The following is a 13,050-nucleotide window of genomic DNA, read 5'->3' as shown; positions in this document are numbered from 1 at the left end:
AGAAATGAGAGTCCCACCAAAAGGGAAGAATTATATTGTTCCCTTTCACACACGCTGTGCTCCGGGACAATTTATGGAAGTCTGCAAGCAATTAAAGAAAAGTAAAGAGAAGATGGAAAGACTGAAAAGAATAGGTTTTGATAAATTGGTTGACATATGCTGCTCACAGATCTATAGAGATTTTTGTGGTGAATTGATCCGTGTGTTTGACCCTGTAAGTAGGCAAATTTCAATTCGAGGGAAGACGCATTTAGTGGGGCCCGAAGATGTAAATGAATTGATGGGTCTACCATTTAAGGGGGAAGATATTAAAATAAATGTGGAGAATGAAGATGAAACGTTCAAGAAATTAAGGAGTGACTACGGGAAAGTGCCATACAAAACAATAGGAACATGGTTGATTGAAGGAAAAGAGGAAGAAAAGTTTGAATTCCTTTTTGTTATGTATGCACTAGGAGTCCTCTTGTGTCCTGGCTCTAGTGTATGGGTGAGTGATAAAGTGTTGAAAGTCATGGTGGTGACAAAGGATAGTTTAGGACACTATGATTGGAGCAGCTTAGTTTTGAAAGAATTCTGCAACTCAATTGCAGAGTTCAAGAAAGGAAAGAAGAAAGGAAAAGCTGATGGGACGAAAAATGTGGGAGGTTGCATGTACTTCCTAATGGTAAGTGTGGGTATGATTCATTTACTTTGATGTTAGTTTATTGTCAATGTGCTGTGTAGGTTGTGATTGGTTGCTCTGTATGTTGTTATTTACTACTCTGTTGTCAATGTGCTGTGTAGGTTGTTATTTACTACGCTGTCAACTGCTTATGTATAGGTTGTGATTTGCTGGTGTCAAGGTTGTTATAGTACTGTGTGCAGGTTGTTAATGGATTGTGTTGGTTTGTCACCTGGTTATGTATAGGTTGTAATTGCCTTCTGTTCGTGTTGTCATTCGGTTTATCGTGGGTTGTCAATGGCTGCTGTGCATGTTGTGAATGACACAACTGTAGGTTGTGATTAGCTGATGTGTAGGTTGTGACTGTATGGTGTGGAGGTTGTTATTTTCCTGTGTTCAGGTTGTCATTAGGATGTGTTGGTTTGTCACCTGGTTATGTATAGGTTGTAATTGCAGTCTGTTCGTGTTGTCATTCTGTTGAGTATGGGTTGTCACTGGATGCTGTACATGTTGTGAATGGCGCAAATGTATGTTGTGACAGGGTTATGTGTAGGTTGTGATTGGTCACTGTGTATGTTGTTATTTACTACTCTATGTCGTCAGTTGGAGAAATGTACGCTGTGAACTGGTTATGGATATGTTGTGACTGGCTGGTGTAGAGGTTGTTATTGTCCTGTGTGCAGGTTGTCATTAGGATGTGTTGGTTTGTCACCTGGTTATGTATAGGTTGTAATTGCAGTCTGTTCGTGTTGTCATTCTGTTGAGTATGGGTTGTCACTGGATGCTGTACATGTTGTGAATGGCGCAAATGTATGTTGTGACAGGGTTATGTGTAGGTTGTGATTGGTCACTGTGTATGTTGTTATTTACTACTCTATGTCGTCAGTTGGAGAAATGTACGCTGTGAACTGGTTATGGATATGTTGTGACTGGCTGGTGTAGAGGTTGTTATTGTCCTGTGTGCAGGTTGTCATTAGGATGTGTTGGTTTGTCACCTGGTTATGTATAGGTTGTAATTGCATTCTGTTCGTGTTGTCATTCTGTTGAGTATGGGTTGTCACTGGATGCTGTACATGTTGTGAATGGCGCAAATGTATGTTGTGACAGGGTTATGTGTAGGTTGTGATTGGTCACTGTGTATGTTGTTATTTACTACTCTATGTCGTCAGTTGGAGAAATGTACGCTGTGAACTGGTTATGGATATGTTGTGACTGGAAGTGTAGAGGTTGTTATTGTCTTGTGTGCAGGTTGTCATTAGGATGTGTTGGTTTGTCACCTGGTTATGTATAGGTTGTAATTGCATTCTGTTGTGTTGTCATTCTGTTGAGTATGGGTTGTCACTGGATGCTGTACATGTTGTGAATGGCGCAAATGTATGTTGTGACAGGGTTATGTGTAGGTTGTGATTGGTCACTGTGTATGTTGTTATTTACTACTCTATGTCGTCAGTTGGAGAAATGTACGCTGTGAACTGGTTATGGATATGTTGTGACTGCGAAGTGTAGAGGTTGTTATTGTCCTGTGTGCAGGTTGTCATTAGGATGTGTTGGTTTGTCACCTGGTTATGTATAGGTTGTAATTGCATTCTGTTCGTGTTGTCATTCTGTTGAGTATGGGTTGTCACTGGATGCTGTACATGTTGTGAATGGCGCAAATGTATGTTGTGACAGGGTTATGTGTAGGTTGTGATTGGTCACTGTGTATGTTGTTATTTACTACTCTATGTCGTCAGTTGGAGAAATGTACGCTGTGAACTGGTTATGGATATGTTGTGACTGGCTGGTGTAGAGGTTGTTATTGTCCTGTGTGCAGGTTGTCATTAGGATGTGTTGGTTTGTCACCTGGTTATGTATAGGTTGTAATTGCAGTCTGTTCGTGTTGTCATTCTGTTGAGTATGGGTTGTCACTGGATGCTGTACATGTTGTGAATGGCGCAAATGTATGTTGTGACAGGCTTATGTGTAGGTTGTGATTGGTCACAGTGTATGTTGTTATTGGGCAGTGTGTAGGTTGTGATTGGTCACTGTGTATGTTGTTATTGGGCAGTGTGTAGGTTGTGATTTTCCGCTGTTTATGTTGTCAGTGGCCTGTTTGGATGATGTTGTTGTATATCTAAGTTATCATTAACTTCACATGCAGATTTATTGCCTACAACACTTTCCTCTCGGAAAAGAAAAGGCGGCAAAAAATGAAAATGCCATTACTTATTGGGATGAGGAAAAAGTGAAGGCAAGAGTGAAATCAGAAAAGAATAGCGACAGAGGCATACTGCATGGCGTTCCGAGTGTCGGTGGGGCTTCAACAAGTGCATCCAACACAGGAATAAAGCTAACCCACCCTGTAAGTAAATCATGTGAAGCTTATTTTGGTGCTGTGTAGAATTTGGAGTAATGATAACTTTCATTACTGTTGTTTTGCAGGAAATCAAGAGAACGTATGAAAGGTTGATGACCATGGTTGAAGGGTTGGTGTCGACAATTGGAGAAGAGTTGGTTTCCCTGCAGTTGAGGTTGACGGATGAGATTGACAAGAAAGATGTGGTGGAAGCAGTAAGTAGCGAAGATGACAAAGAGAAGGCAACTGAAGATGAAGAAACCGGTGAAGAAGGTAAAGGAAGCCCAAAAGATTCAATTGTGTCACAAGAGGAACAACAGAGTGAACCAGAAGGAGATGATAAAGAAGAGGGCAAAAGTGCTTCGCGTGAAGAAGAGAGTCAATCTCAACCTGAGGAGAAAGGAGAAGGGAGTCACTCTGGATCAGAGGATGATGGAGAAGAAAAAACACAAGACAAGTCTAGTGATGCAGCAGCAGAAGAGGATAAGGGTGTAGGCGATGAAATGGAGGAAAAGGATGAAATGGACCAGCAAGCACAAGGGCAAATGGATGTAAGAAGATCAACACGGGTGAGAAGCCGTGCAATCAAATCTCCCTGGTTAGAGGAGGTGAAAAAAGGCCGTGGCAAGAGAAAAGCTGACGAGAAAGAGGAATTATTCCAGATGTGCACGAGAAGATGTGATCAAGATGAAGGTGCCAAGTAAGTGTTGGGACTGATTGTAATTGGGACAACTGATTGACAACAATTTTACACATACAACCCTTGTGCTCATTGTTCCTTTTGCTGCAGGTACATTGTAGAGATGTATGGGTACTTCTTGACACGTGCTGAGCTTTGCTGCCTACAAGACAGGAAATGGATGAACGACAGGGTAAGACAGTTGTTTATATAGATAGAGAACTGCGAATGTCATTATGATCATGACTAACTGTTTGTATGTGTGATATAGTTCATGTCTATGGTGGCGAGAACCTTGGTGGGAGATGAAAAAGAGAACCACAGTCGTGTCAGTAGGCACATTTTTACACCCGAGTTAATGCAAACAATGGCCGCTAATCCTCTTAGGTGGAGCATGGAAAAACATGAACATGAAATCTTACCGGAGCACATAGGATATAACATTGGAGACTGTGACTTCATATTTGGCCCCACCCTTTTCAATTACCATTGGTTCTGTTACGTGATGGATGTAAGAACCATGCGTTTCTATGCCCTTGACTCGTTGGTGGACAATTTGACGATGTTGAGATTACAAAGAGAGGAAGAAGAAGCAATGAAAACAGGGAAGAAACCACAAAGGAAGCAAGGGAAGAAGAGAGGACAGATAGATCCTAAGCAATTCATGGCGAGAGGGATTGTATGCACAACTTTACATTCATTCTATAACTTGTTAATGCGTTATGGTTGCTTGTCTGCTTAACTGTCCTGGTTGTTAATGCCTGCTGATTACTTGTCATTCGCTACAGCGAAGGTTGTTAATGCTTCCTGATAACTTGTCATTCACAACTGTCAAACTTGTTTCTTCTGTTTGTCCCTTTTTTGCAGAGAGATTGTTTCTGCCAAGTGCTTCGTGTGCTGAAGCCATCACTGTTTGCGGAGGAGGACAAGATTGACGAGGAAGTCACATGGGCAAAAGTTCATGTGCAATCTGACACGTGAGTTATTTTTCACACAACAAGTACTTGTGTCTCAACTTTTGGGAGCTAATGTTCATTCACTAAAGTACTTGTTTTTCCTTTGTAGGGACTCTTGTGGGGTGCATGTGTTGAGCTGGTTACAAACATGGGACGGCACTGAGTATGGTGATGACGGCTACACAATGCCTAAGTACTCCCCTGAAGAAATCCATGACTTGAAGGTTGGATGCTTGTGGTGGCTCGTGACTCATCGGAACAACCTGCATGGCGATGAAGTGCTGTCTTTGCTGCGAGGAAACCCCCAAAGCAAGAGGAAGAAATAAATGACAAGCATATATTGTATTTACATTTATTTATTTGACAGCATAGTGACATCTGAACGTCAAGTTACATTTTATTCTTTTCTTTGAGCATGTATGAATCCTGGATGTTAAGATATGTTAATGTGTTTTGATATCCTTTACTGGTTATCAAGTTTTTGTAAAGGCATTCATGTGTTTTCATCATGGCCACAAATGCAGACTGAATAAGACTGGATAAACAAATGGTACCCACGGTGACATGATAGGCATATATCAGAGTCCTCTCTGCCACATCTGTTTACAACCTCAACAGGGGTTGTTCACAACCTCAAAAGGGATTGTTGACAACCCGAACAGAATTGGTTAACAACTCACTCGGGGTATAACACAGCTGTTAACTTAATTATATTATGAGCACATATAACGACCTTAATAGCAAAAATTGGGAGCATTTTAAAGTCATTAACAGCTTTAAACATATTACAGCAGATTTTTATTCCAGCAATTCATTTACAACCTCAACAGGGATTGTTGACAACCCGAACAGAATTGGTTAACAACCTTCGCATTGCCCCTGACAACTGACGCTGGGGATACCACAACCTCCACATGAGATCTAATTCTAACCAAATCATATCATATTATGACTTTAACACAGCTCGAATGTCTTAAGAAATCACTGAACACTGGAAGTAGGAGAAATTGTCACTTTATATCAGTAACATAATTGAGACTGCTAATGACAACCTGCATGGCGTCTGATAACAAGTCCATTACAACCTATTCACCAGTACATCAAAAATACAGAAATGATGTTATATCAGATTACAACCAGGTGTCATTTACCACTTGATATATATATGTACAACATAACTACACCAAATTTACAACCTATTCAAAAAAGCATACGTGTTGCATGTGTGGATAATGACGGACAACTTGAGGTGTAGGTTATGACATTTACAAAAAAAATGCTGTCACAAGCATTCACAAAACGAAATATCAACAAGCCACCAGCAAAGCTCAACTTGGATTGGGGTTCTGGCAAGTCTTCACAGTGTGGCCTGGCTCATGGCATCTTCCACAGTGGTAAAGTTTTTTACTTTGAAATTGAGATTCAATCCTTCTTTTCTTTGGCCTCCCTGAGGGTCTTTTAGTGATTGGTGGCTGTAAAAATGTTCCCGTCATCATCTGCGTAACGGTGAGAGCTTCGGGACGAGGACAATCATGTGTCGCAATTGGCCTCATACTACTTGCATATATCTTCTCTTGGGCTGACAGCTTATAGCAATCATCTACAAATTCATAAACACTACCATGAAGTAGCTTTATCGCTGCACAGGCATGAGCACAAGGTACTCCGCTCATTTGCCATGCTAAACAAGTGCATTTCTGAGCTGTGAGATCAACAGTGACACAAATTATTCCAGTAGGAGATGTAGTATCAACTTGAACTCGGTTATCTCCATAATATACAGTATGCATATTCTCCGCTCTTGCTACTTTTTCTTGCAACTTGGACTCAATATTTGGCCCAACGCCATTTGTCCAATTTTCCATTGCCATTTTGCTTGCAACCATCTTCTTGGCTAATTTCTCCATATGCTCATGTATGAGAACTGACACATTGTGCTTCCTCTCCTTCAAAATCCAGGCATTAAACGACTCCGCAACATTAGTAGTGATGTTATCCCATCGCTTAAACGGGAATTTGCTTAAAGCCCACCGATCTACATCTCCTTGAGTGTCAACCCAATCAGCCAATTGTGGACAGAATGATCTAAGTTTCCCCATTGCAGCAACATATTCATCCTCAATCCTTGCATAGGCGATTCCATCCAGCATTTTCAATGCAACGTCCTTTGAAGTACCTGAAACTCGTCCCCTGCCTCGGTTAATTTTTAAATAATGTGCACTAAAATTTTCTTTCACATGCCTATAACAAAAAGCATGTCTCTCGCCACCAAATATTGTTCGCACAGCACCTATAATGGCATTATTCCGATCTGAAACTATCGTTGTCTCCACTGATCTTGTGATGTCTTTGATGTTCTGGAGAAACCAAGCCCAATCATCATATGTCTCCCCACTAACTATAGCATATGCTAATGGAAATAGTTCATTGTCTGCATCATATGCATTAGCTGAAATCAATGTCCCCCTGTAAGGACCACTTAGATGACAGCCGTCTATATAAAGTATATGTCGACACCCTTCTAAAAATCCATTAATTGAGCATCCATAAGCAATGAACACCCTCTGAAATCTGTTACTATCCAACCCTTCCCATCGAGCACTTGTGTTTGGATCAGTTTCAATGAGCCTTTCACAAATCCAGGGAATCGCCATGTATGAATCCTGTGCACGACCATGTATTTCCCTCAATGCTCTTTCTCTACCCCTGTATGCTTGACTATAATTCAGTCGCACCCCATATTCTCTATACAGATCTCTTCTAAGTTCATTAGCATTCTTGTCTATATTACACCTCAAAGAATCTATCATGATTGATGATGTTAAGTTTGACCCTCTAGAGTGAGATACAACCAAGCTGTCCTGTGCATAATGCACATGCTCACTTCTTAAGGTTCTAATTATTAACAACTCAGAATCTTGTCTTTGTCCCATTGAGTATGCACCCATATACCACGGGCATCCCTCCGCCATACACTTCACAATGATCTTTTGTTGATTGTTCTTCACAAACTTGTATGAAAACTTCACAGCAATACTGTACCTATACAGTGCTTGCCTAAGAGCCACTGCATTAGGAAAAATCTGTCCTTCTCCGATAACCAAACCCTTCCACTTTATTGAATTCATTTCCGGAATTGGGGTTGGCATCATTTCTGAACCACATGGCAACAATAGTGGGTCTTCACTAACCACATTAGGTGGAGACATGGACAATGTATCTGAACCTCCGAACAAGTCTTCCATCCTACATAACAGAACAGGTCAAGGGGTCGTTAATGACAACCTTCGATCACTATAATAACAACTTATGCACAACAGTTGACAATAGCTAATATTACTTCGAAATTTAAATAACACAACTTACACATGTTGCTCTTCTATTACAACATCCCTTGTTAGTTGTGAATTTTGATCTCCATTTTCTCCTATATATACATGACCACTGTCGCCATTGAAGTTAATCAAATGTTCTACTCCTTCATCATCTACAAGGTCCACAAATGTACACTCATCAAAGGTTACTGTGAATTTCATAACCATTCCATTACTTTCTTTTCCCACAATTGATGCCACCATTGTTCTAAATTCTCCATATGATGTCCCTTCCTTTATCATTCTTGTTCTCACACCACCTCCAACATACTGCGTTTCACCTTCTACACCATTAATAAATTGTCCTCCTATATGGAGGTAGCAAAACAATTGCTTTGCACTGGAAGTTGCCATCCTGGATATCAACCTGCCACAATCACTTGTTAATAACAAGTCATACAGTTATGTTAACAACCTTCGATGTACCCATTAACAACACATTTAACCATCGCATTTGAGGGGTTACAATAATAAATATCTGTCATTTTCCACTCATTTCCATCAGCAACACAGCATCATTGCCCGAAAAACAGAGCATCATTCACCGAAAAACAGAGCATTGCTTTCTAACCATAGCCACACATAGTAAAACCACACCTAACATGATTAAAACCACATATGACTAAAATGAGCCTCCCTTGATATTTCTAGAGAGCTTAATCACATGCTTAATACCAACGTATAAACACCCAATCAACTTTTCAGACCAGCATTAAAGCTGCGACTGGTTGTTAATAACAAGTCATACAGTTATGTTAACAACCTTCGATGTACCCATTAACAACACATTTAACCATCGCATTTGAGGGGTTACAATAATAAATATCTGTTATTTTCCACTCATCTTCATCAGCAACACAGCATCAGTGACCGAAAAACAGAGCCTCATTCACCGAAAAACAGAGCATTGCTTTCTAACCCTAGCCACACATAGTAAAACCACACCTAACATGATTAAAACCACATATGACTAAAATGAGCCTCCCTTAATATTTCTAGTGAGTTGAATCACATCTTTAATACCCACATATCAACACACAATCAACTTTTCAGACCAACATTAAACTTGACACTGGTTGTGTACAGAAGAAGAGAAATGTTGTTAATGATGAGACGTACCAAGAAGATGAAGAAATAATGTCGCTTGCCTGCGATGGAGTACCAGCGCATAACTCCCTTCTTTCTTTCAGAAGCTTCTCTTCCTTGTGCATGCATAACAAACAACCGCACTAAATGAAGCCAATCAGCGTCTCTCCCTCTTTTCTTTCCTTTATCAATGACTGAGGGCAAGTACGTAATATCACAACTCAAATTATTTACCCAGAGGTCCCTGGGGACTTATGAGGAATTTGGGGATTTCATGGGACCTTCTGGTAGTAAATTGTCTTCTGTGGGACTCTACAGTAATTTTCCCATATGAACACCCGAAGCGTTGAGAGAGAGTAGTGGGGCGAAGCATTCCATTCTAGCTTGGTGCGCACATCCATAGTGCTTGGATATGCTGAATGTTGTTGCCAAAGTGCCCTGAAAATTGACAGCCGTCCTCTCTCTGATTCCATTTGGAATTTAATTCACCAAGTAGTATACTTTTGACTTCAATCTAATAATTACTCGTTTTGTACAGATAATTGATTTATTTAAATATCTGGCGATAAAAGAAAAACATTATAAGTGAGGCTTTCAGAAGAGAGAAATTTAGAGAGAACTCATGAAAAAAACATACTGGTATTATATAAAGAAGTTGATACAACTCCTTCTGCCCGTAACTGGAGGCAGAGTGGGGTTTATATAGAGGCTCGGTGTCATTACATGATAAAGTCCTAATAGTAGATATCATCATGACAGGTAGGTGTCATAATGACTTGACATTTTAAAATTTTAAATCACTTTTTAAAAATACTTCCTATCTCTATCATGTAAATAATGGTCTCGGCTCACTTGGATAATTAAACAAGTCTGACTAACTTAATTGAAAAAACGATAATGAATATTTCAGATAGGTCGTTGAAGTCTCTTAGTTATGCATAAGAATAAATATTAAATAGTGACCCTAAAAACTTTTTATAAAAAAAAATTGGAGAGTATAAATTTGACCAAAATATTTTTTTATAAAAGATTTTTGTGTTTTCAACATGAAACTTTCGAAATATTTATGACTTCTTCCACTTTAATTAGTGACATTGTAGTATGTACAAATATCACTCTGTGCACAGGTTTAAAAAACAACAAACGGTCTTAATTTTTAATAAAATGCAATGGTATTTTATTAAAAAGTTCTTAATTATTTATGTAATGTCTCGAATAAACAATTATCATTTATTGAATAGTATAATTGTTAAAAAAATAATTAATACTTTGTGAAAACATAAAGTCAGAACTATTTGAAGCAAATTAAAAAGCCAAATCTTCAAAATGAGAATCATATATTGAGTTAGAGGAAGCACCGAAGCAACAAAATCTTACCCGAAAGTCCGTAATGTGCTTTTTTGGGTCAATAATGAAAGTTTCTAAAGGCCTAGTGATTTGACCATATATACAATTTACATCAATGAATACTGATTAATTGAATTGTATGCAGGCGTATTTTTGCCAAAGTTTTAACGGACTTTTTCATATATAATTTTGAAGCAAACACTTAAAGCCTAATTTATTTTTCCTTTTCTAAACACAAAATTATCTGATTGGGATCCGTCCCATCAAAATCCCACCATGACAAAACAAAATACATCAAATTAAAATGCGGGGTTGAGTGTATCTGGAGACTACTTTTAAAAGTGACGTTTATTATGAAATGATTAAGTTTTAATCTACCTAAAATCTATAATACTTTTTTATAAAATTATAAAAATAATAATAATTTTTTTCATCTATTAAAAATTTTTCATAGCAATATAACTAATATTTTTGTACTTAAAATTTTCTATTACAATAAACAACAATTCCGTCAGTATCCAGAGTATAGGTTTTTGGACCACAAATTCTTGTTTTCACACGCCAAAACGTGTACAGCTCATTCAATAGATGAGCCTTTAAAAGCCAAGCCTTAGTTCTTTCCCCTCCACACAAGTCACTTGAAGCGCACTAATTAGCTCATACGAATATGACTTGTTTTGTCTCTATCGCTTTCTTCTTCTTCTTCTTCTTCTTCTTTAGCTACTGTGAGGCACAAAAGGCTTCAGCTCTGTATGTGTTTGGAGACTCACTTGTGGATGTTGGCAACAACAATTTTCTCAAGCTTTCCATTGTGAAGGCCAACCATTTCCCCTACGGCATTGATTTTCCCACTAAGAAACCCACCGGAAGGTTCAGTAATGGCAAGAATGCCGCCGATTTCATTGGTAAGTTAACCAAAACTCATTTTTATTTCTATCGTCATTCACAAGTAGTAGATTTTGTCTTCACTATATGTTTTGTGTTTGTTTCTTATACCGATGTAAAAAGATTTTTTTTTTTATATCAGTTGAAAAAAACTCTTTAATACGGGTTCTTAAACTAGAGTAGATATTCAGTCGGGATATTGAACTTGGTGTGGCAAAAAAAAAAACTGCTCTACTCTGATTGTTGCTACCCAGTGAAGAAAAGGTTGACAAAATGAACCATTGCATTCTTTTCTTTTCTTGGATGCTTTTAGTTACGTTCTTCTTTTATTTTATGTTGTTTAAAATTTAACGGCTCGTATTTAACATACAGTGCATGAGATTATTGTTTAAGGTGATGCTTTCTTATATATAAAGAAAAACTTACTTATTTTGTTGCATATTCGTTTTACAACAATCAATCTTCAATCAAGGTTTTTTATCACAACAATCGAACGTATTAAATTTTAAGAATTTTTTGTTACTTTTAAAAATAAGATTTAAAATAAAAGTATGGGTTAATACAAATTTTAGTCCCTCAAATTTGGATCCAATTTGGTTTTAGTCTCTGAAATTTCAAACATGTAGTATTGGTCCCTAAAATTATGTCTGTTTCAGACTGTTGGTCCCTAGAATCTTGACACCGTTAAAATTTCTGATATGGCATTAACACTGTTAATTGATGAAATTGACACATAGGCTGGCTTATATATGACATATGACCTGGACATGAAATTTAAAAAAAAAAAAAGAGAAAAGAAATGGACAATCAGATGCAAAATGCGCACACATGACAAACACTAAACACACGCACGGACACTACAAAACCCACAGGCAAGTTTCCCTTATCTGGGCCGGTCTCTTTTGCTTGAGCACATGTAAAGACCCACACGAGTGGTGGAATAGAGTGTTTGGCAGAGCATGGTGGCGGAGACGCCGGAAAACAGAGCAGAAACACCTCGGAGTGAAGAATCTGCACACCAACCGATATGGGTCCGGCTCTGGAACCACGAGCTGCAATGCCAAGTGAGGAAGAAGCATCCACTGGAGGAGACTGTGTGGGAAGAGCAAAATTAAAGCAGGATGTAGATTATGAATGTTGTGACAGTTAACGGAAACAGCGACTTGCTTGCCCTAAAGCTGCATCCAACTTTGATCAAATCAAGCGGATGAGTGCTACACCCAGCAACAATGGACGTGATACCACCCTCAACAAAACTCTTAACACCCATTTCGCGTACAGAAAAGGGATCGAAGATTTGAAATTTGTATGGATAGAGAGAAGGGGGGCAACGGCGATCATTTTCTTCCAGTGTCTGTGCTTGTGTTCAGCGTTTGTCATATGTGTGCCTTTCGCATCTGATTGTCCATTTCTTTTTATTTATTTCTTTTTAAAATTTCATGTCCAGGTCAAATGCCACATATAAGCCAGCCTATGTGTCCACCTCATCAATTAACGATATTAATGTCATGTCAGAAGATTTTAACGGTGTCAAGATACCAAGAACCAATGGTTTGAAACGGACATAGTTTTAGGGACCAATACCAAATTGGACCCAAATTGAGGGACCATAATGGTTTTTCGGGCATACCTGAAGTATAAGATAGTCTCAGATAGCCACGCGGAGGTCCGGTTACTGTAGGAACTCGGATCTTGAAGACACAACAAATACACAGAGAAGGAGAGGT

At 38.7% G+C, this 13,050-nt stretch overlaps 3 protein-coding genes across 3 annotated transcripts; 1 reads left to right on the top strand and 2 right to left on the bottom strand.

The window, feature by feature from the left end:
• Window positions 1–142: 142 nt before the first annotated feature.
• On the top strand, window positions 143–5,012 carry LOC114755956 (uncharacterized). The gene is made up of 7 exons (XM_028944851.1): window positions 143–664; window positions 2,802–3,002; window positions 3,083–3,696; window positions 3,787–3,868; window positions 3,947–4,354; window positions 4,543–4,652; window positions 4,741–5,012. The coding sequence occupies exons 1-7, from the start codon at window positions 281–283 to the stop codon at window positions 4,955–4,957; spliced, it is 2,016 nt and encodes a 671-aa protein (XP_028800684.1). The 5' UTR covers window positions 143–280; the 3' UTR covers window positions 4,958–5,012.
• Window positions 5,013–5,629: 617 nt separating this feature from the next.
• Window positions 5,630–9,168, bottom strand: LOC114755954 (uncharacterized). The gene is made up of 4 exons (XM_028944849.1): window positions 9,125–9,168; window positions 7,998–8,372; window positions 7,674–7,877; window positions 5,630–7,583 (listed from the first exon to the last, which is right to left on the bottom strand). The coding sequence occupies exons 2-4, from the start codon at window positions 8,357–8,359 to the stop codon at window positions 5,960–5,962; spliced, it is 2,190 nt and encodes a 729-aa protein (XP_028800682.1). The 5' UTR covers window positions 8,360–8,372; window positions 9,125–9,168; the 3' UTR covers window positions 5,630–5,959.
• Window positions 9,169–12,206: 3,038 nt separating this feature from the next.
• LOC114755955 (mitochondrial uncoupling protein 4-like) lies at window positions 12,207–12,593 on the bottom strand. Its single transcript, XM_028944850.1, has 2 exons — window positions 12,491–12,593; window positions 12,207–12,415 (listed from the first exon to the last, which is right to left on the bottom strand). Exons 1-2 carry the CDS (start codon window positions 12,591–12,593, stop codon window positions 12,207–12,209), a joined length of 312 nt encoding a protein of 103 aa, XP_028800683.1.
• Between the last annotated feature and the right edge of the window lie 457 nt (window positions 12,594–13,050).

This window comes from Neltuma alba, unplaced genomic scaffold, assembly GCF_004799145.2.
Source record: "Neltuma alba isolate B1F8T4 unplaced genomic scaffold, ASM479914v2 tig00010356_pilon, whole genome shotgun sequence".
In the NCBI taxonomy this organism is placed as follows: Eukaryota; Viridiplantae; Streptophyta; class Magnoliopsida; order Fabales; family Fabaceae; genus Neltuma; species Neltuma alba.
The sequence above is the reverse complement of the archived record's forward strand: the minus strand, read 5'-3'. Positions and strand labels throughout refer to the sequence as shown.